A 27,397-nucleotide genomic window follows, 5' to 3' on the forward strand; every position below is an offset into this window, starting at 1 on the left:
TCCCTGCCTCAACTACCTCCTCCAGCAGCTCGTTCCATACACCCACTGCCTTTTGCTTTAAAAAAAAAGTAACTCCACAGACCTGGCCTCACCCTATCATTCCTGATCCACACCCTACCCCCACAAATTCTGATGAAGGACTTTTGACCCACAGCAGGAACTGGCCACCACCTCAAGCGATCTCTGACCCACGGAGGATTTACTTTCTGTTTTTGCTTTAGGTTATCAGCGGCTGCAGGGTTTATTTTTGATCGTCAATTCCTGTCGGTGGCCATGGTGGCAGTTCCAGTGTAAACCCACGGCAAGATATGGGTGATGTGGCAATGACGTGCGTGGGCGCTCAGCAGAGTAACAGTAACAATAGATGAGGAGGAATTTCTTCAGTCAGAGCCTGGTTCATCTGCGGAATTCATTGCCACAGCTGGCTGCCGAGGCCAAGTCAATGATTATTTTTAAGACCGAGATAGATAGATCCCCGTTAGAGAGATAGGATCTGCACTCGAAGAATTATTGATTGTTCCTTAACACCCCACAGATGCCACTCGACCTGTTGGGTAGCTTCAGCAGATTGTCCAAACTCAGCGGGTGAGGCAGCATCTATGGAGCGAAGGAATAGGTGACGTTTCGGGTCCATAGATGCTGCCTCACCCGCTGGAGTACAACAGGAGGTAAACTCCAGAGCAAATAAAATCATGGGAGACCCCTTCCACCCCTGCAACGGACTGTTCCAGCTGCTACGGTCAGGCAAACGCCTCCGTTGCCATGCGGTGAGAACGGAGAGGTTGAGAAGGAGTTTCTTCCCAGAGGCAATTCGGACTGTAAACGCCTATCTCGCCAGGGACTAACTCAACTGAACGTTTTTCCTTCCATTATTTATTATGTAAAAGAATATGTGTGTTATGATTGTGTTTATAATTTGTTTGGTTGTTTTGTTGTTTGTCTTTTGCACAAAAGTCGAGCATTGCCACTTTCATTTCACTGCACATCTTGTATGTGTATGTGACAAATAAACTTGACTTGACTTGACTTGACTTGACTGAGTTTCTCCAGCATTTGTGTCTACCGTCCATTCTAAGCAGCACCACTTGTATCTCTAAAGTCTAAAGTACGGGGGGGGGCTCATTGAAACTTACCGGATAGTGAAAGACCTGGATAGAGTGGATGTTTCCACTGGTGGGAGAGTCTAGGACTAGAGGTCACAGCTACAGAATCAAAGGATGTTTCTTTAGGAAGGAGGAGGAGGAATTTATTTAGCCAGCGGGTGATGAATCTGTGGAATTTCTAACATGGCTTTAACTCTTACATTCAATGCCCTGGTTAGTGAAGGCAATCATACCTGATGCCTCCTTCACCACACCATCTACTGATGTTGCCACTGTCAGAGAATTCTGGACTTGGACCCCAAGATCCGTCTGTAAGTGTGATGTCCATCACACAACCCCTGACCTCCACACAGAGTGGTGAGTCTGTGGATTGCTCTGCCTCAGAGGGCGGTGGAGGCCGGTTCTCTGGATGCTTTCAAGAGAGAGCTAGATAGGGGAGTCAGGGGATATGGGGAGAAGGCAGGAACGGGGTACTGATTGGGGATGATCAGCCATGATCAGATTGAATGGTGGTGCTGGCTGGAAGGGCCGAATGGCCTCCTCCTGCACCTATGTTGTCTATTGTCTATTGTCGTTAACCTATGCACCATGAGCCTAAGCATGGAAGACTATCATTAACAAGGAAAATTGACACAAAATGCTGGAGTAACCCAGCAGGTTAGGAGAAGGAATGGGTGACGTTTCGGGTCAAGACTCTTCTTCATTCTTTGGAAACGGCACCCATTCCTTCTCTCCATAGATGCTGCCTGTCCCGCTGAGTTACTCTAACATTCTGTGTCTATCGGTGTAAACCAACATCTGCGGTTCCTGTCTGTACATTAACATGGTCAGTCTAGGATGCTGGAAGCCCATCTTAGGCGCCGTGAGGCTTGGGCTCAGAGGTGTCTGACATGCAGGAAGTTGATAAATATTTTTATCTGAGCTCTGACACAACGCCCGGAAAACCACACAGTCCGACTTCTGCAGAAGTTCTTTGGAGGTGAGTGACTTAATTTCTGGCCTGAGTATATATATGGATCTGTGACAATCCTACTTTGGGTTTCATGTGAATTCCCCTCAAGGTGGTTAGTGAAAGGGAGGCTGGAACGATACGGAAGTTGATTTAAAACTTCTCCATAAAATTCCTGTACCCTAACAAGCAGCGCCAGAGACTTGGGTTCTCCAAATCAGAGGAAGGACATTATTGCCATAGAGTGAGTGCAGAGACGGTTCACCAGACTGATTCCTGGGATGTCAGGACTGTCTTATGAAGAAAGACTGGATAGACTTGGTTTATACTCTCTAGAATTTAGAAGATTGAGAGGGGTCTTATAGAAACTTACAAAATTCTTAAGGGGTTGGACAGGCTAGATGCAGGAAGATTGTTCCCGATGTTAGGGAAGTCCAGGACAAGGGGTCACAGCTTAAGGATAAGGGGGAAATCCTTTAAAACCGAGATGAGAAGAACTTTTTTGTGTGAGAGTGGTGAATCTCTGGAACTCTCTGCCACAGAGGGTAGTTGAGGCCAGTTCATTGGCTATATTTAAGTGGGAGTTGGATGTGGCCCTTGTGGCTAAAGGGATCAGGGGGTATGGAGAGAAGGCAGGGATGGGATACTGAGTTGGATGATCATCCATGGTCGTATTGAATGGCGAATGGTGCAGGCTCGAAGGGCCGAATGGCCTCTACTCCTGCACCTAATTTCTATGTTTCTATATTTCTATCGTGTGTGTTTGTGTGCCTATGTTTACATGCATGTGTGTGTGTGTGTGTTTGTGTGTGTGTGTGTGTGTGTGTGTGTGTGTGTGTGTGTGTGTGTGTGTGTGTGTGGGTATGTGTGTGTGTGTGTGTGTGTGTGTGTGTGGTGTGTGTGTGTGTGTGTGTGTGTGTGTGTGTTTGGGTGTATGTGTGTGTGTGTGTGTGTGTTTGGGGTGTGTGTGTGTGTGTGTGTGTGTGTGTGTGTGTGTCTGGGTATGTGTGTGTGTGTGTGTGTGTGTGTGTGTTTGCATGTTCGCCCGGTGACCTCGTGGGTTTCCTCTGGGTGCTCTGGGTTCCTCTCACACCCCAAAGACGTTTGTACGTGTTTGTAGGTTATTTGGCTTCTACAAAATGGGTAGGGAGTAGATGTGAGAATGGAATAGCATAGAATTTGTGTGAATGGTTGATCGGTGTGGGCTGAAGGGCCTGTTTCCACGCGGTATCTCTAAACTGATCTAAACTAAACCCGCACTTGCAGGAATAAATTCTCCAACGTTAGGTAACTCATTTTTCCTTCCCTGTCTATCAGAATCTGCTCGCCACGCGGGTTCGATCCTGACCACGGGTGCTGTCTGCACGGAGTTTGTGCGTTCTCCCCGTGACCTGCGTGGGTTTTCTCCGGGTGCTCCGTGCAAACTCCGTACAGTCAGCAACCCATGGGTCAGGATCGGGCCTGGGTCTCTGGCGCTGTGAGGCAGCAGCTCTACCCGCTGCGCCCCTGTGTCGCCCTAGAGATGCAAAAACCCAGAGGTCGGTGATGTCTGCACAGAATCTCAGAGGGACTTCCTTCACCACAAGAGGGTTGAGAATGTGGAACAAGAGGGGGTTTGAGGTGTTTAAAGGGGAACCAGGGTTTCATCAGAAGGCGGAAGGGTGGCAGAGGAGAGGGTATGGGAATAAGATCGTCCCATCAACAGAAGGTTAGAGACCCCCGCTTACTGGAGGACAAAGAAGGGAAGAGATTTAACTTTATTTTCGCCTTCCATCACAGTGAGGAATGTGGTGGATGTTTGTGTTAAAATGTACTTTGTGTGTTCTGTTTATTATTGGTATGATTGTATGGCAATTTAAATTCGAGACATCACCCATTTCCTTCGTTCCATAGATGCTGCCTGCCCCGCTGAGTTTCTCCAGCGTTTTTGTCTACCTTCGATTTTTCCAGCATTTGCAATTCTTTCTTAAACAGGTATCAGACTCAATTGCCTCTTGAGAACACAGTGCTGCACTTTAGAGAGTTGTTTTGTATTGATACTTGAACAATGATACTCTGTAAAATAATGTAACAACTACTGATATACTTTAAGTCCATCGGAACCAGCCATCATTGAGTGTTGGACTTTCTGATTCTGTGCCATTGTAAATAGGCAGAGAGAGGAATGGCAACAGACAATTTGTTACAATACAGTGAAGGTTATGGTTACCATATTGTGAGATTTTGTGTATTCTTTGACTATGGACAAAATTGTCTGATCATTATAGAAACATAGAAAATAGGTGCAGGAGTAGGCCATTCGGCCCTGCACCGCCATTCAATATGATCATGGCTAATCATCCAACTCAGTATCATGTACCTGCCTTCTATCCATACCCCCTGATCCCTTTAGCCACAAGGGCCACATCTAACTCCCTTTTAAATATAGCCAATGAACTGTGGCTTCAACTACCTTCTGTGGCAGAGAATTCAACAGATTCACCACTCTCTGTGTGAAAAATGTTTTTCTCATCTCGGTCCTAAAAGATTTCCCCCTTATCCTTAAACTGTGACCCCTTGTTCTGGACTTCCCCAACATTGGGAACAATCTTCCTGCATCTAGCCTGTCCAACCCCTTAAGAATTTTGTAAGTTTCTGTAAGATCCTCCCTCAATCTTCTAAATTCTAGCGAGTACAAGCCGAGTCTATCCAGTCTTTCTTCATATGAAAGTCCTGATATCCCAGGAATCAGTCTGGTGAACCTTCTCTGTACTCCCTCTATGGCAAGAATGTCTTTCCTCAGATTTAGAGATCAAAACTGTACACAATACTCCAGGTGTGGTCTCACCAAGACCCTGTACAACTGCAGTAGATCCTCCCTGCTCCTATACTCATCTCGATACCAAGGCAGGCTTGGCGATCGCTTCGTTCAACACCTCCACTCGCATTAACCAACCTGATCTCCTGGTGGCCCAGCACTTCAACTCCCCCTCCCATTCTGAATCCGACCTTTCTGTCCTGGGCCTCCTCCATGGCCAGAGTGAGTCCCACCGCAAATTGGAGGAGCAGCACCTCATATTTCCCTTGGGTAGTTTACACCCCAGCGGTATGAACATTGACTTCTCCAATTTCAGGTAGTCCTTGCTTTCTCCCTCATTCCCCTCCCCTTCCCACCTCTCCCTCAGCCCACTGTGTTTGCCTCTTCCTCTCTTTTTCCCACCCAACCCCCCCCCCCCCTCACATCAGTCTGAAGAAGGGTCTCGACCCGAATCGTCACCTATTCCTTCTCTCTATAGATGCTGCCTCACCCGCTGAGTTTCTCCAGCATTTTTGTAGACAATAGACAATAGGTGCAGGAGTAGAGGCCATTTGGCCCTTCGAGCCAGCACCGCCATTCAATGTGATCATGGCTGATCATCCCCAATCAGTACCCCGTTCCTGCCTTCTCCCCATATCCCCTGACTCCGCTATTTTTAAGAGCCCTTTCTAGCTCTCTCTTGAAAGCATCCAGAGAACCTGCCTCCACCGTCCTCTGAGGCAGAGAATTCCACAGACTCGCCACTCTCTGTGAGAAAAAGTGTTTCCTCGTCTCCGTTTTTCACACAGAGAGTGGTGAATCTGTGGAATTCTCTGCCACAGAGGGTAGTTGAGGCCACAGTTCATTGGCTATATTTAAGAGGGAGTTAGATGTGGCCCTTGTGGCTAAGGGGATCAGGGGGTATGGAGAGAAGGCAGGTACGGGATACTGAGTTGGATGATCAGCCATGATCATATTGAATGGCGGTGCTGGGTCGAAGGCCGAATGGCCTCCTCCTGCACCTAATTTCTATGTTTCTATGTTTCTATGTTCTAAATGGCTTACCCCTTATTCTTAAACTGTGTGTGGCCCCTGGTTCTGGACTCCCCCAACATCGGGAACATGTTTCCTGCCTCTAGCGTGTCCAAGCCCTTAATAATCTTATATGTTTGAATGTTTCATTTTTGTCTACCTTTGGCTAATAAAGTATGATGATGCTTTACACAAAGTCTTACCTGTGTCACAGTCCTCCTGGTCGCTCTGGTCGAGGATGTGAGTGAGCTCGGAGCTCTGTGTCAGGTAGTTACGGAGGCTGGTGATCATTTGTTGGACTCCCTGCAACATCTCGGTGCTGCTGGCGTGCTTGTTGCCGCTCTGCGCGGTGTAGGAAACGAAGCCTTGGACCAGGCTGCCGAAGTAGCAGCCCTTGTTGTGGCCCAGCTCCTCGATCCTGTTCCTGACGCGACGGTCGGGCGACACCAGGCCGCCGAAGGCGTGGCTGACGGCCGACAGGCGGTTCATCACCTTGTTGGTCAGGGCGTGCGAGTGGCGTTTGTGGCGGTGCCGAGACGGCAGGAGCAGCGACCCCCCGCTCTCCTCCTCCACGCTGCTGATAGACAAGGAGTCCAGCTCGGAGATGGGCGGCAGCGTGGGGCTGTCGCAAGCCAGCAGAGACGTCTCGGAGTGAGCCTTGCGGAGCGTGGACGAGCCCCTTGGCGCTCCGGTCTCTGCCCACGAGGCTCGGAAGTAAGGGGGCAATGTGGAGCTGTCTCTGGCCATCGCTGTTCCCCGTTCCCCGGGACACAGGGACTCGGCCGCCTCTTCTCGCCGCTCCCCAGTATCCGTTTCCAAATCCTCTCCCCAGCTCCAGGCCGCTCGCTGGGTGAAGAGCTTTCTCCTCAACACCGTAGAACGAAGCTCCGGGTTAGGCTCAGGGTGGGGAACTGCAGAGAGAGAGAGAGCACACAGTTCAGATTATTGTCCCGTGTGCCGAGGTACAGTGGAAAGATGTTTGTTGGGTGCTGCCCAGTCAGGGGAAAGACAATACATGATTACAATCCTGGGATCATTCCTATATAGGCATATGGATGAGAAGGGAATGGAGGGTTATGGTATGAGTGCAGGCAGGTGGGACTAAGGGGAAACAAGTTGTTCGGCACGGACTTGTAGGGCCGAGATGGCCTGTTTCCGTGCTGTAATTGTTATATGGTTATATGGTTATATGGTTATAAACCTCCTCTGGACTATCTCCAGCCCCAGCACGTCCTGCCTCAGATTATGGGGCCCAAAACTCAAGGTTCAAGAGAGTTTATTGTCATGTGTCCCTGATACGACAATTAAATTCTTGCTTTTGCCTACAATAACTGCTCACACTACTCCAAACACACCAGGCCCAGGTTCAATCCTGACTACAGGTGCTGTCTGTGTGGAGTTTGCACGTTCTCCCCGTGACCTGCGTGGGTTCCCCGGGCGCACCGGTTTCCTTCCACACTCCAAAGACGTACAGGTTTGTACGTTGATTAGCTTGGTAAAATTGTAAATTGTCCCTAGTGTGTGTGTGTAGGATAATGCGAGCTTATAGACAATAGACAATAGGTGCAGGTGTAGGCCATTCGGCCCTTCGAGCCAGCACCGCCATTCAATGTGATCTTACCCCGTTCCCGCCTTCTCCCCATATTCCCTAACTCCGCTATCTTTAAGAGCCCTATCGAGCTCTCTCTTGAAAGCAACCAGATAACCTGCCTCCACCGCCCTCTGAGGCAGAGAGGTAGATAGGTAGATAGATTAGGTAGATAGTAGTGCAGCACTGCTCTCTGGTTGTGGTAGGATGGTTCAGTTGCCTGACACAACGTTTACACGCGTATAGAATATTTTGTTATTATATATAATTTGTGTTGACTGTTCTGTTACTGCAGGTAAGCATTGTAAATGCAAGTCAAAGTCTTAAGAAGGTTCTACATCCAAAATGTCACCTATCCATGTTCTCCACAGATGCTGCCTGACCCGCTGAGTTACTCCAGCACTCTGTGAAACGTCGCCTATCCATGTTCTCCACAGATGCTGCCTGACCCGCTGAGTTACTCCAGCACTCTGTGAAACGTCACCTATCCATGTTCTCCACAGATGCTGCCTGACCCGCTGAGTTTACTCCAGCACTCTGTGAAACGTCACCTATCCGTGTTCTCCACAGATGCTGCCTGACCCGCTGAGTTACTCCAGCGCTCTGTGAAACATCACCCACCCATGTTCTCCACAGATGCTGCCTGACAAAGTCTGTGGAATTCTCTGCCTCAGAGGGCGGTGGAGGCCGGTTCTCTGGATGCTTTCAAGAGAGAGCTAGATAGGGCTCTTAAAAATAGCGGTGTCAGGGGATATGAAGAGAAGGCAGGAACGGGGTACTGATTGGGGATGATCAGCCATGATCACATTGAATGGCGGTGCTGGCTCGAAGGGCCAATTAGCTTACTCCTGCACCTATTGTCTATTGTCTATTGTCCATTGTCCCGCTGAGTTACTCCAGCATATAACCATATAACAATTACAGCACGGAAACAGGCCATCTCGGGCCCTCTAGTCCGTGCCGAACACTTATTCTCACCTAATCCCATCTACCTGCACTCAGACCATAACCCTCCATTCCTTTCCCGTCCATATACCTATCCAATTTATTTTTAAATGATAAAATGGAACCTGCCTCCACCACTTCCACTGGAAGCTCATTCCACACAGCCACCATAGAAACATAGAACTAGAAATTAGGTGCAGGAGTAGGCCATTCAGCCCTTCGAGCCTGCACCGCCATTCAATATGATCATGGCTGATCATCCAACTCAGTATACACCACTCTCTGTGTAAAGAAGTTCCCCCTCATGTTACGTAAAGAAGTTTCCCCTCATGTTACCCCTAAACTTCTTGTGTCTTACCTTTAAACATCTCGTCTTCATCTACGCTCCTCCCTGAATCCGACTTCTCGCTGTCATTCCTCTCTAAGATCTCCGGCTGCTTGTGCGGGGAGCCGGGGTCCCTGGCGGCTCCCGCCGAGCGCTTCCTGCATTTAGTGGCTACCTTGGATCGCCGGAGGCTGCAGGGAGAGCCCTGGCCCAGCCAGCCGTCGCCGTGTTCCTTCAGGAAGAGCGGGTTGATGAAGAACAGCGCCCCGTTCTCGCCGGTCACCTGGATGGAGCACATAGGCAGCTGTTGCTGCTTCAGGAGCTGCGTGGTCGGCGCGGGTTCGATCACCGCCGACCCACACGAGCCTTGTTGCTGGTTCATCGGCTGATCCCAAAACTCTGCGGGGAACAAGCCAGGGGGTTAATTAGAGGGTTTAGGAATAAGGGGTAGTCGTCGGCCATTTAGGACTGAGATGAGGAAAATACCTTTCCAACCAGAGAGTTGTGAATCTGTGGAATTCTCTGCACAGGCAGTGGAGGCCAATTCATTGGATGTTTTCAAGAGAGAGTTAGATATAGTTCTCAGGGCTAACGGAATCAAGGGATATGGGGAGAAAACAGGAACGGGGTACTGATTCTGGATGATCAGCCACAATCACATTGGCAGTAGACAAAAGTGCTGGAGAAACTCAGCGGGTGCAGCAGCATCTAAGGAGCGAAGGAAATAGGCAACGTTTCGGGCCGAAACCCTTCTTCAGACTGATGTAGGGTGGGGGAGGGGGGTGGGGGTGGGGGGGAGGGGTGTGGGGTGGGGGAGAAGAAAGGAAAGGGGAGGTGAGGAAAGGAAAGGAAAATGCTGGCTCAAAGGGCCGAATGGCCTATTGTCTATTGGCTGATGGGCTTGTGGGTTGCATTTGAACCATTTAAGGTTATTCCTCACCTTCAGCGCTAGATTCGAGGATATAGGGGACTTGTGAAGGGCAGGAAGGTGTCCACGCCGTGTTGGCATGTGTAGCTGGGCCTGGACTATAGGAAGGTGCAGCTGCCTGCTGTGGAGGGCCGGAGAGGGGCGGTAGGCCGCGGCCACTGGCAGGCCGGTGAGAGGCCAGGAGTCCGACATCAGCCCCCCCTGTGGTTCGAGAAAGCAGAGCTGAAGCGAGAGTCGCGAGGAGGAAGCGCAAAGCAGGAAACGGGCCCCGAGGAAAGGAAACCGTGCAAACTAAACATGAAACAAGTAAATGTGGTGAGTTGAACTCACGCATGCCGAGTACCGAGATCCTCTCCAGTTCCTCCTTGTCGGTCGAGCATAGGATGGCAAATGGCAGCAGCAGCCGAGAGGGGGCAGGACATCCCTGTGACAGAGAGTGGGGTACGTGTGTTATAGAGAGGGCGTGCAGATACCCAATGCACTAGTTCCTTATTCCACGTTAGAGGTTCCTGTTTTTTTTGCAATTACAGAATACGCAGAAATTGGCGATGGTTTTTTCCATTGATAGTCCCTCGACGAGCGACGGTCTACATTGTAAATACTTCCCTGTATATGCGGTATGCATGATGTGAATGCAGATTGGGTGAGGTGCTAACATTTGCTAATAGCGGTCCATGTTACAGTAACTCGACTTTCAATGCCAAGTGCTGCCCTGATCAGGTGTTTTACAGAAAGTAACCTTGCAGGTTCAGCAGCAGGCAGTGAAGAAAGCCAATCATAACAAGATGGGTTGGCCTTCATAACACGAGGAGTTGAGTAGACAATAGACAATGGGTGCAGGAGTAGAGGCCATTTGGCCCTTCGAGCCAGCACCACCATTCAATGTGATCATGGCTGATCATCCCCAATCAGTACCCCGTTCCTGCCTTCTCCCCATATCCCCCGACTCCGCTATCTTTAAGAGCCCTATCTCCTTAAGAGCCCTATCTCTTGACTTCTCCCCATACCTCCCACAACATTGGGCCTAGCCTAGGCGCAATCCAACCAGGACATCCTATCTACCTCATTTGGCAGCTCGTTCCATACACCTACCACCCTTTGTGTAAAAAAACGTTGCTCTCAGTTTCCTATTAACCCCCCCCCCTCACCTTAAACCCGCAACCTCTGGTGTCGGAAGGAACTGCAGATGTTGGCTGAAACCGAAGATAGACACAAAAAGCTGGAGTAACTCAGGGGAGCAGACAGCATCTTTCTGGAGGAAAGGAATAGGTGATGTTTCGAGTCTCCTACCATTCTCCAGAGATGCTGCCTGCCTCGCTGAGTTACACCAGTGTTCTGTACCCTCTGGTTCTTGATTCCCCAACTCTGGGTAAAATACTCTGTACATACAGCACGGAAACAGGCCCTTCGGCCCAACTCGTCCGTGCCAGCCAAAATACTCCATCTAAGTTAGTCCCTCCTTTTGACCCATAGTCCTCTAAACGTTTTTCCATCAATGCACCTGTCCAAGTGTCTGTTAAATGTGGTTATATAGTACCTGTCTCAAATACTTTATCTGGCAGCTCCTTCCATACACCCACCATGCTCGAGGTGAAATAGTTCCTGTTAAATCTTTCCTTTCTCATCATCCCCCTTTCCCTCCGATCCTTCCATATCAACGATCTCTTCAAATCACCGAGTCATACAGCATGGAAAGAGGCCATTCGGCCCAACCCGGCCATGTTGACCAAGGTAAGGTACCCCGGCTAAGGTACTCCCACCATTGAACTGCAGGCATGCAGGTAGACTCACCTGCTAACACAGTAGTAGCCAATCAGCTGGAAGATGCTGGTGAATCCCAGGTAGGAATGTTCCAGGTAATAAACTGCATGGAAAACAAGAATGAATTTGGGATCATTTGGGACAAGCGGGTGACGCAGCGGGTCACGGCGCCGGAGACCCGGGTTCGAACCCGACTGCGGGTGCTGTCTGTACGGAGTTTGTACTTTCTCCCCGTGACCTGCGTGGGTTTTCTCCGAGATCTCCGGTTTCCTCCCACACTCCAAAGACGTGCAGGTTTGTAGGTTAACTGGCTTGGTGTAGAAGTATAGAAGTTGGGATGTAATGTTAAAATTGTACAAGGCATTGGTGAGGGCAATTCTGGAGTATGGTGTACATTTTTGGTCTCCCAATTATAGGAAGGAAGTCAACAAAATAGAGAGAGTGCAGAGGAGATTTACTAGAATGTTGCCTGGGTTTCAGCAACTAAGTTACAGAGAAAGGTTGAACAAGATAGGTCTTTATTCTTTGGAGCGCAGAAGGTTAAGGGGGGACTTGATAGAGGTCTTTAAAATGATGAGAGGGATAGACAGAGTTGACGTGGATAAGCTTTTCCCATTGAGAGTAGGGAAGATTCAAACAAGAAGACATGATTTGAGAATTAAGGGACAGAAGTTTAGGGGTAACATGAGGAGGAACTTCTTTACTCAGAGAGTGGTAGCTGTGTGTGGAATGAGCTTCCAGTGGAATTGGTGGAGGCAGGTTCGATTTTATCATTTAAAAATAAATTGGATAGATATATGGACGGGAAAGGAATGGAGGGTTATGGTCTGAGTGCAGGTAGATGGGACTAGGGGGGAGTAAGTGTTCGGCACGGACTAGAAGGGCCGAGATGGCCTGTTTCCGTGTTGTAATTGTTATATGGTTATATGGTATAAATGTAAATTGTCCCTAGTGTGTGTACGACAGTGTTAATGTCGCTGATCGGCGCGGACTGATGGGCCGAGCGGCCTGTTTCTCTAACGGTAGTTCCTTCCTGCACATTTTTGTCTGGTTTTACAATAACATGTTTTTTTGTACCATCTACATCTTGGATTACATTAGTCACTTGGAATAAAATTATTTCCTAGCTACACGAGTTAACTTCCTCTTCAGGTACCTGAACCACACGTAGTATCTGTATTCTTTGTTCCACCCACGGTGCAGTTAATGTGAATGCAGGTAACGCCTCCCTTGTCATCTTGTACAAGAGATAGTCATCATTTCATAACTCTTCTCACTAATTTTCCATTTATTTTGCATTAAAATTTTCCCTTTACGAGTATAATTTGACAATGTTTCAAAAATAAGATTTTTATCATCTTAAAATAATAATTCAGTCAGATTTAAATCATTCACAAGGATTACTGGCTGGTAATTTACAATGGGATAGCTTCATTCGGGCTGGGAGTGTTAGCTCAGGGCACCGTGGCTCAGCGGGTTGGGCCGCCGCCTCACAGCGACAGAGACCCGGGTTCGATCCCGACTTCGGGTGCTGTCAGCGTGGAGTTTGCACGTTCTCCCCGTGGCCGCGTGGGTTTCCTCCGGGCGCTCCGATCACCCCCCACACATTCCAAAGGGTTTCTAGGTTAATTTGCCCTCTGTAAAATGCCCCTACTTCGAAGGAAGAGGGGAGGAGTGCACGCGGGGGAGGAGTAACAACAGCCTTCGGCCCACCGAGTCAGCACCGACCAGCGACCCCCGCACACTAACACCATCCTACACACACTAGGGACAGAGATGCTAACCCACAAACCAGTCTGACGAAGGGTCACATATTTCCTTCGCTCCATGAGTTTCTCCAGCATTTTTGTCTACCTGCAAACCTGCACGTCTTTGGAGTGTGGGAGGAGGCCGGAGACTCCCGGAGGAAACCCACACAGGTCACGGGGAGATCGTACAGACTCCGTTATCTAAATAGTGGCCGATATTATCTAAATGGTGGCCGATATTATCTAAATAGTGGCCGATTGGGAAAGGGGGAGATGCAGCGAGACCTGGGTGTCATGGTACACCAGTCATTGAAGGTAGGCATGCAGGTGCAGCAGGCAGTAAAGAAAGCGAATGGTATGTTAGCTTTCATTGCAAAAGGATTTGAGTATAGGAGCAGAGAGGTTCACTGCAGTTGTACAGGGTCTTGGTGAGACTACACCTGGAGTATTGCATACAGTTTTGGTCTCCAAATCTGAGGAAGGACATTATTGCCATAGAGGGAGTGCAGAGACGGTCACCAGGCTGATTCCTGGGATGTCAGGACTGTCTTATGAAGAAAGACTGGATAGACTTGGTTTATACTCTCTAGAGTTTAGAAGATTGAGAGGGGATCTTATAGAAACTTACAAAATTCTTAAGGGGTTGGACAGGCTAGATGCAGGAAGATTGTTCCCGATGTTGGGGAAATCCAGGACAAGGGGTCACAGCTTAAGGATAAGGGGGGAATCCTTTAAAACCGAGATGAGAAGAACTTTTTTCACACAGAGTGGTGAATCTCTGGAACTCTCTGCCACAGAGGGTAGTTGAGGCCAGTTCATTGGCTATATTTAAGAGGGAGTTAGATGAGGCCCTTGTGGCTAAGGGGATCAGGGGGTATGGAGAGAAGGCAGGTACGGGATACTGAGTTGGATGATTAGCCATGATCATATTGAATGGCGGTGCAGGCTAGAAGGGCCGAATGGCCTACTCCTGCACCTAATTTCTATGTTTCTATGTTTCCATGTACAGACAGCACCCGTAGTCAGGATCGAACCCACGTCTCTGGCGCTGTGAGGCAGCAACTCTACCGCTGCGCCACCATAGAAACATAGAAAATAGGTGCAGGAGGTGGCCATTCGGCCCTTCGAGCCAGCACCGCCATTCTCTGTGATCATGGCTGATCGTCCCCAATCAATAACCCGTGCCTGCCTTCTCCCCCATATCCCTTGACTCCACCAGCCCCTAGAGCCCTATCTAACTCTCTCTTAAATCCATCCAGTGACTTGGCCTCCACTGCCCTCTGTGACTTGCTGAGTTACCTCAGCATTTAGTGTCTGCATCGTGTTCATTAGCCCCTGCAGGACCCTGGGGCAAGGTAGTCATTGAGGTGAGCTTACCTGAACCATTTTCTTTGACAATAAAGTCCTCTGTCTCACAAGTCTGGTGGTCCAGGCGAACTGTCAGTATCTTATGCTTCCCACCATTATTACTCCAAACCAAAAATGCCTGGAGATACAGAGGATAATAAAACGCTTAGTTCCGTGTACTGAGGTACAGTGAAAAACTTTCATTTGTTGACCAGTCAAAGAAAGAACTACATGTATGCAACCATGCTGCCACAGTGCGGATATAAAGGATAAAAGGGACAACATTTAGGTAATAAGGTCATAAGTGATAGGAGTAGAAATAGGCCATTCAGCCCATCAAGTCTACTCCGCCATTCAATCATGGCTGATCTATCTCTCCCTTCTAACCCCATTCTCCTGCCTTCTCCCCATAACCCCTGACATCCTGTACTAATCCCGAATCTATCTACCATGGCCATGATTGGATGCCAGTGTAGGCTTGATGGGCTGAATGGCCTAATGCTGCTCCTATCACTTATGAATATGAACTTGGGGAACCGTGATCTGTTGGGTCACCAGCCGATGGTGGGGTTAGGTTGGATTATTGTCTCTTCCAACACAGACATGATGGGCTGAATGGCCTACACCTGCAACTATTGTCTATTCTAACACAGACATGATGGGCTGAATGGCCTACACCTGCAACTATTGTCTATTCTAACACAGACATGATGGGCTGAATGGCCTACTCCTGCACCTATTGTCTATTCTAACACAGGCATGATGGGCTGAATGGCCTACTCCTGCAACTATTGTCTATTCTAACACAGGCATGATGGGCTGAATGGCCTACTCCTGCAACTATTGTCTATTCCAACACAGGCATGATGGGCTGAATGGCCTACTCCTGCACCTATTTTCTATTCTAACACAGACATGATGGGCTGAATGGCCTACTCCTGCACCTATTTTCTATTCTAACACAGACATGATGGGCTGAATGGCCTACTCCTGCACCTATTTTCTATTCTAACACAGGCATGATGGGCTGAATGGCCTACTCCAGTGCAGCAGGCTACCCAGAGTCAGGGACTTGGTGAATTGGCCACGCGGTGGACTTACCCCGGCGGGCTGGCATCTAAGGATCTCCTTGACTTGCTCCGGGTCGACTCCCAGCTGCAGCCAAACCTGGTGGGACAGCAGCAGCTTGTCGAACAGACTGAGTTTAGCTGGAGTCGCTGGCTTGCCCTGGTTCTCCTCCTGCCAAGGCCGGCGATATCCTCCATTGCACAGTTGCCTTTGTGGGCTGTAGGGACTGAAACGACGTGAGAATGTTACGGGCGGTGAAAGAACGGCAGGGCCTGTCCCACTGTACGAGGTAATTCAAGAGTTCTCCCTAGTGTTCCCCTGATTCGAGCTCGTGTAATGTACGTAGGAGCTCGTGGATGCCCCGTAGCGGCTCGTACGAGTAATGGAAATCCGGTAAAATCGTGACGTATTTTTCAACACTGTGAAAAATGTCCACGAGTAAAAACATACTCGCGATGGGAAAAATGTTACTTTTTACTCGTACGAGCCGCTACGTGACATCCACGAGCTCCCACGTGCCCGCTACGTACATTACACGAGCTCGAATCAGGGGAGAACTCGGGAGAACTCTTGAGGGAGAACCCCTCGACCGAAACACTCTGGAAAATGTGCGCCTCACCTAATGCAAAAACACAAAGTGCTGGAGAAACTCCGCGAGTCAGGCAGCATCCGTGGAAGGAAATGGACAGGGGAGGATTTCAGGTCGGGAACCATCTTTCAGACTCGTGTCTCGACCCAAAATGCTGCCCATCCATCCCATTCCCTCCACAGACGCTGCCTGGCCAGCTGAGTTACTCCAGTACTTTGGTCTTTGTTCAATATTGCAGCATCTGCAGTTTTTTGTGTCACCACGGCTAATCTGACTGTGACTTTGCCCATAACCCAAACCGACCAAAAATATACAATTTCCATCTTAAATATATCCAATGATTCATAGTATTTTCTAGTTCCATTTGCACTTACTGGATATCATCATTATTTCCTCCTTAAGGGCCTGTCCCACTGTACGACGTAATTCAAGAGTTCTCCCTCGTGTTCCCCTGCTCTGCGGGTCATGTTTTTATCTCCACGTTTATTAACTCAGCAGTCAAACCCACATTAGACTCTCCAGCACAAATATTTACCCAGAACATACAGAGCAGTGCGGGAATATGCCCCATGTGTTTGTGCTGAAAAACAATGCCAATGTCAGGTCTCCTAATTTGAGGAAGGACATCCTTGTGATTGAGGCAGTGCAGCGCAGGTTCACGAGATTGATCCCTGGGATGGCGAGACTGTCATATGAGGAAAGATTGAAAAGACTAGGCTTGTGTTCACTGGAGTTTGGAAGGATGAGGGGAGTTCTTATAAAAACATATACAATTATAACAGGACTGGACAAGCTAGATGCAGGAAAAATGTTCCCAATGTTGGGCGAGTCCAGAACCAGGGGCCACACACAGTCTTAGAATAAAGGGGAGGTCATTTAAGACTGAGGTGAGAAAAAACTTTTCCACCTAGAGAGTTGTGAATTTGTGGAATTCCCTGCCACAGAGGGCACAGTGGAGGCCAATTCACTGGATGGATTTAAGAGAGAGTTAGATAGAGCCCTAGGGGCTGGTGGAGTCAAGGGATATGGGGAGAAGGCAGGCACGGGTTATTGATTGGGGACGATGATCACAATGAATGGCGGTGCTGGCTCGAAGGGCTGAATGGCCTCCCCTGCACCTATTTTCTATGTTTCTATGTTAAACTAATCTCATCTATTTATCTCCGTGTGCCCATCTGAAAGCCTCTTAAATGCCACTAATATTTCTGCCTTCGCCAGGCACCCACTACCCCAAATATTTGATCGGTACGGGTGTCAGGGGCCATGGGGAGACGCCAGCAATGGCTACCTCGCCAACAGTCTGTCTGTCCTTTACTTATTTGTGTTTCAATGGATCCCTTCAGTTCCTATCTGCTGAGAAGCAACATCCATCCCCCCAGGTAAAGGACTTTGAAATCCAACCCTGGCACACACATGGTGTCAAATATGTTGTAGTTTGTGCAGTTTTATCTCTTGTAGGTTCAGTGAGCTGTGCAGCAACGGGTGTTGGAGGCGTGAAACAGTCACATAATAGAGGCGATTAGTTCTGAGCGGAGGAAATGTGTTCTGTAATATACAGGCTGGGGCCATTTCCTGCAGTTGTCAATTTTGATGAACGTGCTTCAAGACAGTCTAACCATCATCCCCGAGATAGACACAAAATGCTGGAGTAACTCAGCGGGACAGGCAGCATCTCTGGAGAGAAGGAATGGGTCTGAAGAAGGCTGATCTATCTCTCCTTCCTACCCCCATTCTCCTGCCTTCTCCCCATAACCCCTGACACGTGTACCAATCAAGAATCTATCTATCTATCTCTGCTTTTAAAAATATCCATTGACTTGGCCTCCACAGCCTTTCCATGGCATGGAATTCCACAGATTCACCACACTCTGACTCTCAGCTCCTTCCTAAAGGAACGCCCTTTAATTCTGAGACTGTGGCCGCTGGTCCTAGACTCTCCCACTAGTGGAAACATAATCTCCTCATCCACTCTATCAAAGCCTTTCACTATTCATTTGGTCTCCTGTAGTAAGGAACTACAGATGCTGGTTTATGCCGAAGGCAGAAACAAAATGCTGGAGGAACTCAGTGGGTCAGGCAACATAGAAACATAGAAACATAGACAATAGGTGCAGGAGTAGAGGCCATTCGGCCCTTCGAGCCTGCTCCGCCATTCAATATGATCATGGCTGATCATCCAACTCAGTATCCAGTACCTGCCATCTCTCCATACCCCCTGATCCCTTTAGCCACAAGGGCCACATCTAACTCCCTCTTAAATATAGCCAATGAACTGGCCTCAACTACCTTCTGTGGCAGAGAATTCCACAGATTCACCACTCCCTGTGTGGGAAAAAAAATTCTCATCTCGGTTCTAAAAGACTTCCCCCTTATCCTTAAACTGTGACCCCTTGTCCTGGACTTCCCCAACATCGGGAACAATCTTCCTGCATCTAGCCTGTCCAACCCCTTAAGAATTTTGTAGGTTTCTATAAGATCCCCCCTCAATCTTCTAAATTCTAGCGAGTACAAGCCGAGTCTATCCAGTCGTTCTTCATATGAAAGTCCTGACATCCCAAGAATCAGTCTGGTGAACCTTCTCTGTACTCCCTTTATGGCAAGAATGTCTTTCCTCAGATTAGGAGACCAAAACTGTACGCAATACCCCAGGTGTGGTCTCACCAAGACCCTGTACAACTGCAGTAGAACCTCCCTGCTCCTATACTCAAGTCCTTTTGCTATGAATGCTAACATACCATTTGCTGTCTTCACTGCCTGCTGCACCTGCATGCCTACTTTCAATGACTGGTGTACCATGACACCCAGGTCTCGCTGCATCTCCCCTTTTCCTAATCGGCCACCATTCAGATAATAATCCACTCATCTACTCTATCCAAGTCTTTCACTATTCATGTGATCTCCTGTAGTAAGGAACTGCAGATGCTGGTTTATACCGAAGGCAGACACAAAATGCTGGAGGAACTCGGTGGGTCAGGCAACATCTCTGTAGAAAAAGGAAAAGGTGACATTTTGGGTGGGACTTAAAGATAGAGAGAGCCAGGACAAAAGAGGACCAGCAACAGATGACCTCGGGAAGGGTGGAGTCCAGAATAGACCATTGTTAGCTGGGGAAGATGCACTAACAACATGGATACAAGGGCCACTAGACAGGAACACGTGAAAGAGTCTCGTAAGGTGGCAGCAGGGAAGGTTTTTTCCACTTGTAAAGGTACAGTACATCAAAAATCCAACAGGAACTTCCAGAGAAATCCCTCTCCTGGATGGTTGGTGTGGACACGAGAGTCACATTCATCCCAAGATCCCAACATTGACAGAGAAGATGGGCAAAAATGCTGGAGAAACTCAGCGGGTGAGGCAGCATCTATGGAGCGAAGTCGAGACCCTTCTTCAGACTGATGTGGGGGTGGGAAGAAGAAAGAAGATATATGACGAGTTGAAGATAGGATTATGTTGGGCGGTGGGCCGAATGGCCTGCCTCCATGCTACAAATTCTGCACAATTGCAAGGATAGAGAGGAAAGTTCGGAGACCTACCTCATTTGTTCCTCGGAGTTTGTAGTATCCTGGATGGATGTTCTCAGCATTTTTTTTGTCCAGACGGATCTTCTAGTCACGGAGGTGGCTTGTTGGCCAGGCCATGCTGTGCCTCGAGTCTCTCTTGTTCCTGCACTCACTAACGCACACACACCCAGCCACCACGGAATGGGGAGGAGGTGATACAAGGGAAATCTCGGACAAAATCTTTCTGCCCGTCAATAGAGGCTGGTGATCCGAGGATTGGCCAGAAGGTGGTAGGTTGGGAAGCAGGAACGGTTCATGAGGTGGTCCCTAGATTAAGCTGTTGCTGCTGCTGCTGCTGCTGCAGATGAGGTTATTTCCGGAGCTGCTTTCTCTCTCTCTCTCTCTCTCTCGACAATCCACTCGAGCCCGGGTTTTGTTGTGAGCTGAGTTTATAACAGTTCAAGACTGAACCACAAACAGCGCGAATGTGGTCACCTCACTCCGTGCTCTGTTTCCCCAGCCAATGGGCGCACGGACAGACAAACTGTGTGACCCAATTTAAAGATGGTTTGAGTTGGGTTTCCAGACAACACTAGAAGCCCTTGCTCCTCTCAGACATGGAGTCTTCTCCTTGATCCAGGGGGAGACCACAAAAACTCGCTCATAATTCAGGATCATCAACTTGTGACCGGTCTTTCCTTCATTCCCTCCAGTCTCCAATCCCCCTCTCTCTCCCTATAATCCCCAAACCCTTCCTATCTCCAATTCCCAATCCCACTCACTCCAATCTCCAATCTGCCTCTCTCCCTGTAATCCCGTCTCTCTCTCTTTCTCTCTCTCTCTATATATATATCTATCTCTCTCTCTCTCTCTAGTCCCTCTCTCTCTCTCTCTCTCCATCTCTCTCTATCTCTCTCTCTCTCTATCTCTATCTATCTATCTATCTATCTATCTATCTATCTATCTATCTATCTATCTATCTATCTATCTATCTATCTATCTATCTATCTATCTATCTATCTCTATCTATCTATCTATCTATCTATCTATCCCTCTCTCCCTCCCTCTCTCCCTCTCTCCCTCCCTCTCCCCCCCCCCCACCCCTCCCTCCCCTCCACCCTCACCACCCCCTCCTCTCCCTCCCCTCTCCCTCCTCCTCAGTTCATGTTAGTTTATTGTCACGTGCACTGTCATTGTGGAGTAAAAATGTTCAACCAATACTGATAGAGGATCTGCCAGTGGGAATATTGTAATAGAGCATCTTAGTCAAGTGAATGGGATCAAAACACAGCGACTCAAACAGTGGGGGCGATGGGGATGGGGGGCTGGTCCATACAAGAAGATGGCCGGGAGTGAGGAAGGGCTGGAGCATCTATGGAGCGAAGGAAATAGTCTGAAGAAGGGTTTCAGCCCGAAACGTTGCCTATTTCCTTCGCTCCATAGATGCTGCTGCACCCGCTGAGTTTCTCCAGCAATTTTGTCTACCTTCAATCCTGATCTTGCCTGTCAGGATTGAACTGAGATCTCCAGTGGTGAGAGGCCGTGTCACTATGTATCCTCTCTTCGTAAATATTCCCTTAGCTCAGGGATAAGTCGGGAGGTGTAATTAATGCTGGTGGACAAAAATGCTGGAGAAACTCAGCGGGTGAGGCAGCATCTATGGAGCGAAGGGAATGGGGCCGAAACCCTTCTTCAGCACCCTTCATAGCAAAAGGATTTGAGTCTAGGAGCAGGGAGGCTCTACTGCAGTTGTACAGGGTCTTGGTGAGACCACACCTGGAGTATTGAGTACAGTTTTGGTCTCCTAATCTGAGGAAGGACATTCTTGCCATTGCGTACAGAGAAGGTTCACCAGACTGGTTCCTGGGATGCCAGGACTTTCATATGAAGAAAGACTGGATAGACTCGGCTTGTACTCGCTAGAATTTGGAAGATTGAGGGGGGATCTTATAGAAACTTACAAAAATTCTTAAGGGAGTTGTGCAGGCTAGATGCAGGAAGATTGTTCCCGATGTTGGGGAAGTCCAGAACAAGGGGTCACAGTTTAAGGATAAGGGGGAAATCTTTTAGGACCGAGATGAGGAAAACATTTTTTTCACACGGAGAGTGGTGAATCTGTGGAATTCTCTGCCACAGAAGGTAGTTGAGGCCACAGTTCATTGGCTATATTTAAGAGGGAGTTAGATGTGGCTAAATGGATCAGGGGGTATGGAGAGAAGGCAGGTACGGGATACTGAGTTGGATGATCAGCCATGATCATATCGAATGGCGGCGCAGGCTCGAAGGGCCGAATGGCCTCTATTCCTGCACCTATTTTCTATGTTTCTATGTTTCAGACTTCAGACACCGCCACATCCATGAATAAATAACAAGATTCAAATCCCATCATCCAGCATAGGAGTTTCAGTTGTTGAATTATTTTACAGATGTTCTTGTGCTGATGTTAGCTGATATATTTCACTAAAGGCTAGCACCTTCTGCCTCGCGTCCACAGAGGGCTAGCAGAGCATTAACATAGCGCTGATGATTTGTCATCCTACACATCAGAATTGGCCTCTTCCTATCAGAAGTACCCGCGTTCCTTCAGCGTGTTAATTGGGCAGGTGCTAATTCAGAAGCTGGTGCATCGTTCAGGATTCAAGAGGCACTCGGAGAGAGGTTGGAGCAGCAGCGACCTCGTAAACTGGTCTTCCCGAGTTTTCAACTTGGGGGCTTTTTTTTTTTACTTGTTGCTGGAAGATCTTTCCCGACGAGATGCCCAGAGGATTTCTGGTCAAGAGGAAGAGGAGGAGGTCACAGAGCGGACGGACAGGGAGTCAAGTCGTGGGGTGCGACTGTGTTGAGAGTGGTCCCTGTCCGTGGCCCTTGTTGGGAGGATGGAAAGCAGAGCAAACCGGGGGAGGCAACGAAGAGAGATTCTGGAGCCAACATGCATCCACCGCTGGATTCCCAGTTCCAGGTGACGGGGCTCAGCCCAACACTGGAGCCCTGACCACAGAGATTGTGCCACCTCCATCCCTTGGTACACTTCAGTCAACGACAAAGGCAACACACCCCGAGGCACTGGTACAGAGGAATGTGGACCCGTTGGTGGAGGAACCAAGGTTTGTGGAGAGGCAAGCAAGAGGAGGCGAGGAGGGGAGGAGATGGGGCGGTGATGTCCTGGGAGCGTTTGTCTGCCAGTTGTGTGGGGATGAATATCCCGACTGCTTTGGCCTGGCCCGACACAGATGCCCTGGGATAGTCCAGGTGGAATACCGATGTTGGGACTGCGGCAAGATCTTCAGCTGCCAGGCCAACCTTGCCTCCCACCGCAGGTGGCACAGGCCCCGTGGCACAGACCCCGCCAACAACCAGGTCAAGAACAGGGAGGTTCCCCATAGCCCGAACAGCCGCGCTGATATCAAGCAGAGGTCGGTGGGCCCACAGAGACCAAACCTGCCCCAGACTCAAACGGAAGAGGAGTTGAGTATCCAACAAGCTAGAAAGAATGGAGATGTTTGTACGCGCTGCCCCGATGTATTGGATGGGCAGCACTCTCTATTCCGGACACTTCGGGGGTCTTGTGTGCCCACTGATTGCCCAGTGGGTATCGGGTGGTCCTTCCAGAGCTGGGGGCTCCCCTAGTCTGTACCAGGCAGGTGAGATCTTTGGGGTAGGCATCCATGGGACCGATGTTTCCCCACGCACGCTGGAGGGCGTTCCTTGCAGGTGCTGCCTCGGTGGGTCACTTGAAGCATCGAATCGAGGCAGGTGACCCAACTTGTGCCGGTGGACAACAGGCAGGTGGTGCTTCAGCTACAGGAGCGACCAGGTTGTTAAATGTACAAGGTACTTGATCAGTACTGTAGATGCCTCATCTCCATAAGTCTGAATGGAGACTGGCTGGCTCGAATGGTGCTGGCTCGAGGGGCCGAATGGCCTCCTCCTGCACCTATTTTCTATTTTCTATGCAGGATGTATGTGGTTGTGGTAATCCATTCTAGAAACATAGAAAATAGGTGCAGGAGTAGGCCATTCGGCCCTTCAGGCCAGCACCGCCATTCATTGTGATCATGGCTGATCGTCCCCAATCAATAACCCGTGCCTGCCTTCTCCCCATAATCCCTTGACTCCACTAGCCCCTAGAGCTCTATCTAACTCTCTCTTAAATCCATCCAGTGATTTGGCCTCCACTGCCCTCTGTGGCAGGGAATTCCACAAATTCACACAACTCTCTGGGTGAAAAAGTATTTTTTCTCAACTCAGTCTTAAATGGCCTCCCCTTTATTCTTAGACTGTGCGTGGCCCCTGGTTCTGGACTCAGCATCGAGCTTGTCCAGTCCTTTTATAATTTGATATGTTGGATATGATTTTATTCGTGGCTCTCCCATGCCTCAATCTGTTGTATTAATTGTTTTCTCATCTGGTTTCCTTTGCCATTAATCTGGCCTTCAGCTAGAATGGATAAACCGTGTATAAGGTAGACAAAAATGCTGGAGAAACTCAGCGGGTGAGGTAGCATCTATGGAGCGAAGGAATAGGTGACGTTTCAGTTATGAGGGAAAAACACCTCTGCTCTTTCATCTAAAGTGGTGCAAAAGACGAGGCAGAGGCTGGGCCCTTGGTTAAAGTTACAGGTTTAAGGTGAAGGGGAAAAGATTGAATAGGAATCTGAAGGGGTAACTTTTTTCACTCAAAGGGTGGTGGGTGTATGGAACAAGCTGCCAGAGGAGGTGGTTGAGGCTGCGTTTAAGAAACAGTTAGACAGGTACTTGGATAGGGCAGGTTTGGAGGGATATGGAGCAGAACGCGGGCAGGTGGGACTAGTGTAGCTGGGACATGTTGGGCGGTGTGGGCAAGTTGGGTCGAAGGGCCTGTATCCACGCTGTGTCACTCTGTGACTCTTAATGCCCCTGTCCCACTTAGGAAACCTGAACGGAAACCTCTGGAGACTTTGCGCCCCACCCAAGGTTTCCGTGCGGTTCCCGGAGGTTGCAGGTGGTTCCCGGAGGTTGCAGGTAGTGGAAGCAGGTAGGGAGACTGACAAAAACCTCCGGGAACCGCACGGAAACCTTGGGTGGGCACAAAGTCTCCAGAGGAACTGAAAAGTCACATATCCACGCTCTCCAGAGATGCTGCCTTCTTCTGCCACTGACTTTCTCTGGAAAGTTTAGTGAAGGGGTCTATCTATTTAAGGTGCTGTGAATGTCAACATCCTTTATGAACTAAACAGCCCCCAGCAGTTGTCTGTTATCAGAGGGTGTTTGAAGCTCAAATCGATTCTCAGCTTTCCGCTCCATTGCCGAGTGTGTGCAGGTTGCTATTTCCTACACTGGTAGATTACACAATGCAACCATGTTGAGACTCATGCTGAGCTTAACAGGAAATGAACAAGGTACTTGCAGCCACACAAACCTCCTTCATGTTCAATTGAAAAGTTTAGCAGTTAAAATTATTCATTGTCCTCTCTCTGTTTTACTATAAACCCGGTAAAGTATTCAAACAGCAGCGTGCGACACCAGATAATAGGTGCAGGAGTAGAGGCCATTCGGCCCTTCGAGTCAGCACCGCCCGCCATTCACTGTGATCATGGCTGATCATCCCCAATCAGTACCCCGTTCCTGCCTTCTCCCCATATCCCCTGACTCCGTTATTTTTAAGAGCCCTATCTAGTTCTCTCTTGAAAGTATCCAGAGAACCGGCCTCCACCGCCCTCTGAGGCAGAGAATTCCGCAGACTACACAGTCTGCGGATTAATTTGCTTTTAAAAAATGGAAGTGAGAGACGGAGAGACCACAACGCAGGAAAAATAACTTCCTCAATTGTTCTCTGGTTCCAGTCTCTTGCACAGCCCTGATTTTACCCACCCCTCAATTGGCAGCTATGCATTCATCTCTACAACCCCACCCCCGCCAAAACCTCTCTGTACCCCACTACCCCACACCCCTCCCCACTCAAGCCAATGAACCTACAAAGCTGCACGTTTGTGGGAGGAAACCGGAGCACCCGGAGGAAACCCACGGGAGAACGTGCAAACTCCGTACAGACAGCACCCTGTACTCGGGGCTCTGGCGCTGTGAGGCAGCAACTCTGTGCCTCCCTATCGTGTTCTGGGACCAATATTAGCTATTAATAAATATGAATAACTAAACGTTTGATCAGTATCACATTTCTGTCTGTGGGAGCTCAGTCTGTTCAAGATGGTTCCTACACTACAACACTTCCTAAAACGGCTTCGCTGGGCGTGTGAGGGGTTCTGAGACGTTCCAAGATTGTAACAGGCATAGTAGAAATAAAAGTCGATTCTGAGGTTGATTCTGACCTCGGGCGCTGTCTATGTGGAGTTTGCACGTTCTCCCTCTGACCACGTGGGTTTTTCGTCCTGGGTGCTGTGTTAGGCAGGAAACATGTTCCCAATGTTGGGGGAGTCCAGAACCAGGGACCACAGTTTTAGAATAAGGGGTAAGCCATTGAGAACGGAGACGAGGAAACACTTTTTCACGCAGAGAGTGGTGAGTCTGTGGAGTTCTCTGCCGGTGGAGGTCGGTGGAAACCGGAGCTCCCGGAGAAAACCCACGCAGGTCACGGGCAGAACGTACAAACTCCGTACAGGCAGCACCCGTAGTCAGGATCGAACCCGGGTCCCTGGCGCTGTGAGGCAGCAACTCTACCGCTGCGCCACAAGTACTGGGACTTGCTGATCAAAAAAGATGTGGTTCCCATTTACAGCCACTGATTGTTTAAGAAAGAACTGCAGATGCTGGAGATAAAAAATCGAAGATAGACAAAAAAATGCTGGTGAAACTCAGCGGGTGAGGCAGCATCTATGGAGCGAAGGAATAGGTCGAGTCTTAGAATAAAAGGGAGGTCATTTAAGACTCAGGTGCGAAAAAACTTTTTAACCCAGAGAGTTGTGAATTTGTGGAATTCCCTGCCACAGAGGGCAGTGGAGGCCAAGTCACTGGATGGATTTAAGAGAGAGTTAGATAGAGCTCTAGGGGCTAGTGGAGTCAAGGGATATGGGGAGAAGGCAGGCACGGGTTATTGATAGGGGATGATCAGCCATGATCATATTGAATGGCGGTGCTGGCTCGAAGGGCCGAATGGCCTCTTCGTGCACCTATTTTCTATGTTTCTATTCGACCCAAAACGTCACCTATTCCTTCGCTCCATAGATGCTGCCCCACCCGCTGAGTTTCTCCAGCATTTCTGTCCACAGCCACTGATTTGTACCACATTTTTGACTTGCATTCACCGTGGGGGGGAGTGGAAGATAATTACAGTGCTTCAACGGCATAGTTTGAGCTGTATTTAACGAGTTAGCGAGAAGGAAATAATTGCAACAGTCACACCGCACTCACCTACTTCCTATGGATTCAACACGGGAGAGGCAGAACATGCTCCTGCTGTTGGCCTGGCTCTGCCACTTGCCTCTCAATGCCTCGGGGGTCTCAGCAGCCGAAGGGCCAAGGGGAGGAGGCACAGTAGCAGTTTCTGCCCGGCTGAAAGACGAGAAGAGGAGAGAGATCTGAAAGAAGGCTTTGACGTTTAAAAATAAAACAGCGCGTGTTGCTAGGCGAAGAGCGACGTGTGCTAAATTAAGAATAGAGGGTTTAACTAATGCTAATGTCAAGTCACTGCTTCCTGAAGTTTGGCTTTGGAACGCGGATGGGGGAAAACCACAGCGGACAGGAATGAATAATGAAGTTAGAGGAGGGAAAAGTGTGGGTTGATGCATTGGGAAATGGTGAATAGC

General features: G+C 49.0%; 1 protein-coding gene across 1 annotated transcript in view; it reads right to left on the minus strand.

Annotated features, from left to right (window-relative positions):
* The window catches only part of LOC129714121 (ras and Rab interactor 3-like), a 28,038-nt gene extending 7,806 nt beyond the window's left edge, over positions 1-20,232 (minus strand). Inside the window, 8 exon segments of the mRNA XM_055663605.1 lie at positions 6,064-6,771; positions 8,752-9,117; positions 9,977-10,058; positions 10,061-10,070; positions 11,438-11,510; positions 14,533-14,641; positions 15,604-15,796; positions 19,693-20,232. Coding sequence (XP_055519580.1) covers positions 6,064-6,771; positions 8,752-9,117; positions 9,977-10,058; positions 10,061-10,070; positions 11,438-11,510; positions 14,533-14,641; positions 15,604-15,796; positions 19,693-19,742 — 1,591 coding nt within the window. The 5' untranslated portion in view covers positions 19,743-20,232.
* Between the last annotated feature and the right edge of the window lie 7,165 nt (positions 20,233-27,397).

The sequence above is a fragment of the Leucoraja erinacea genome, chromosome 38 (assembly GCF_028641065.1).
Source record: "Leucoraja erinacea ecotype New England chromosome 38, Leri_hhj_1, whole genome shotgun sequence".
NCBI classification, from domain to species: domain Eukaryota; kingdom Metazoa; phylum Chordata; class Chondrichthyes; order Rajiformes; family Rajidae; genus Leucoraja; species Leucoraja erinaceus.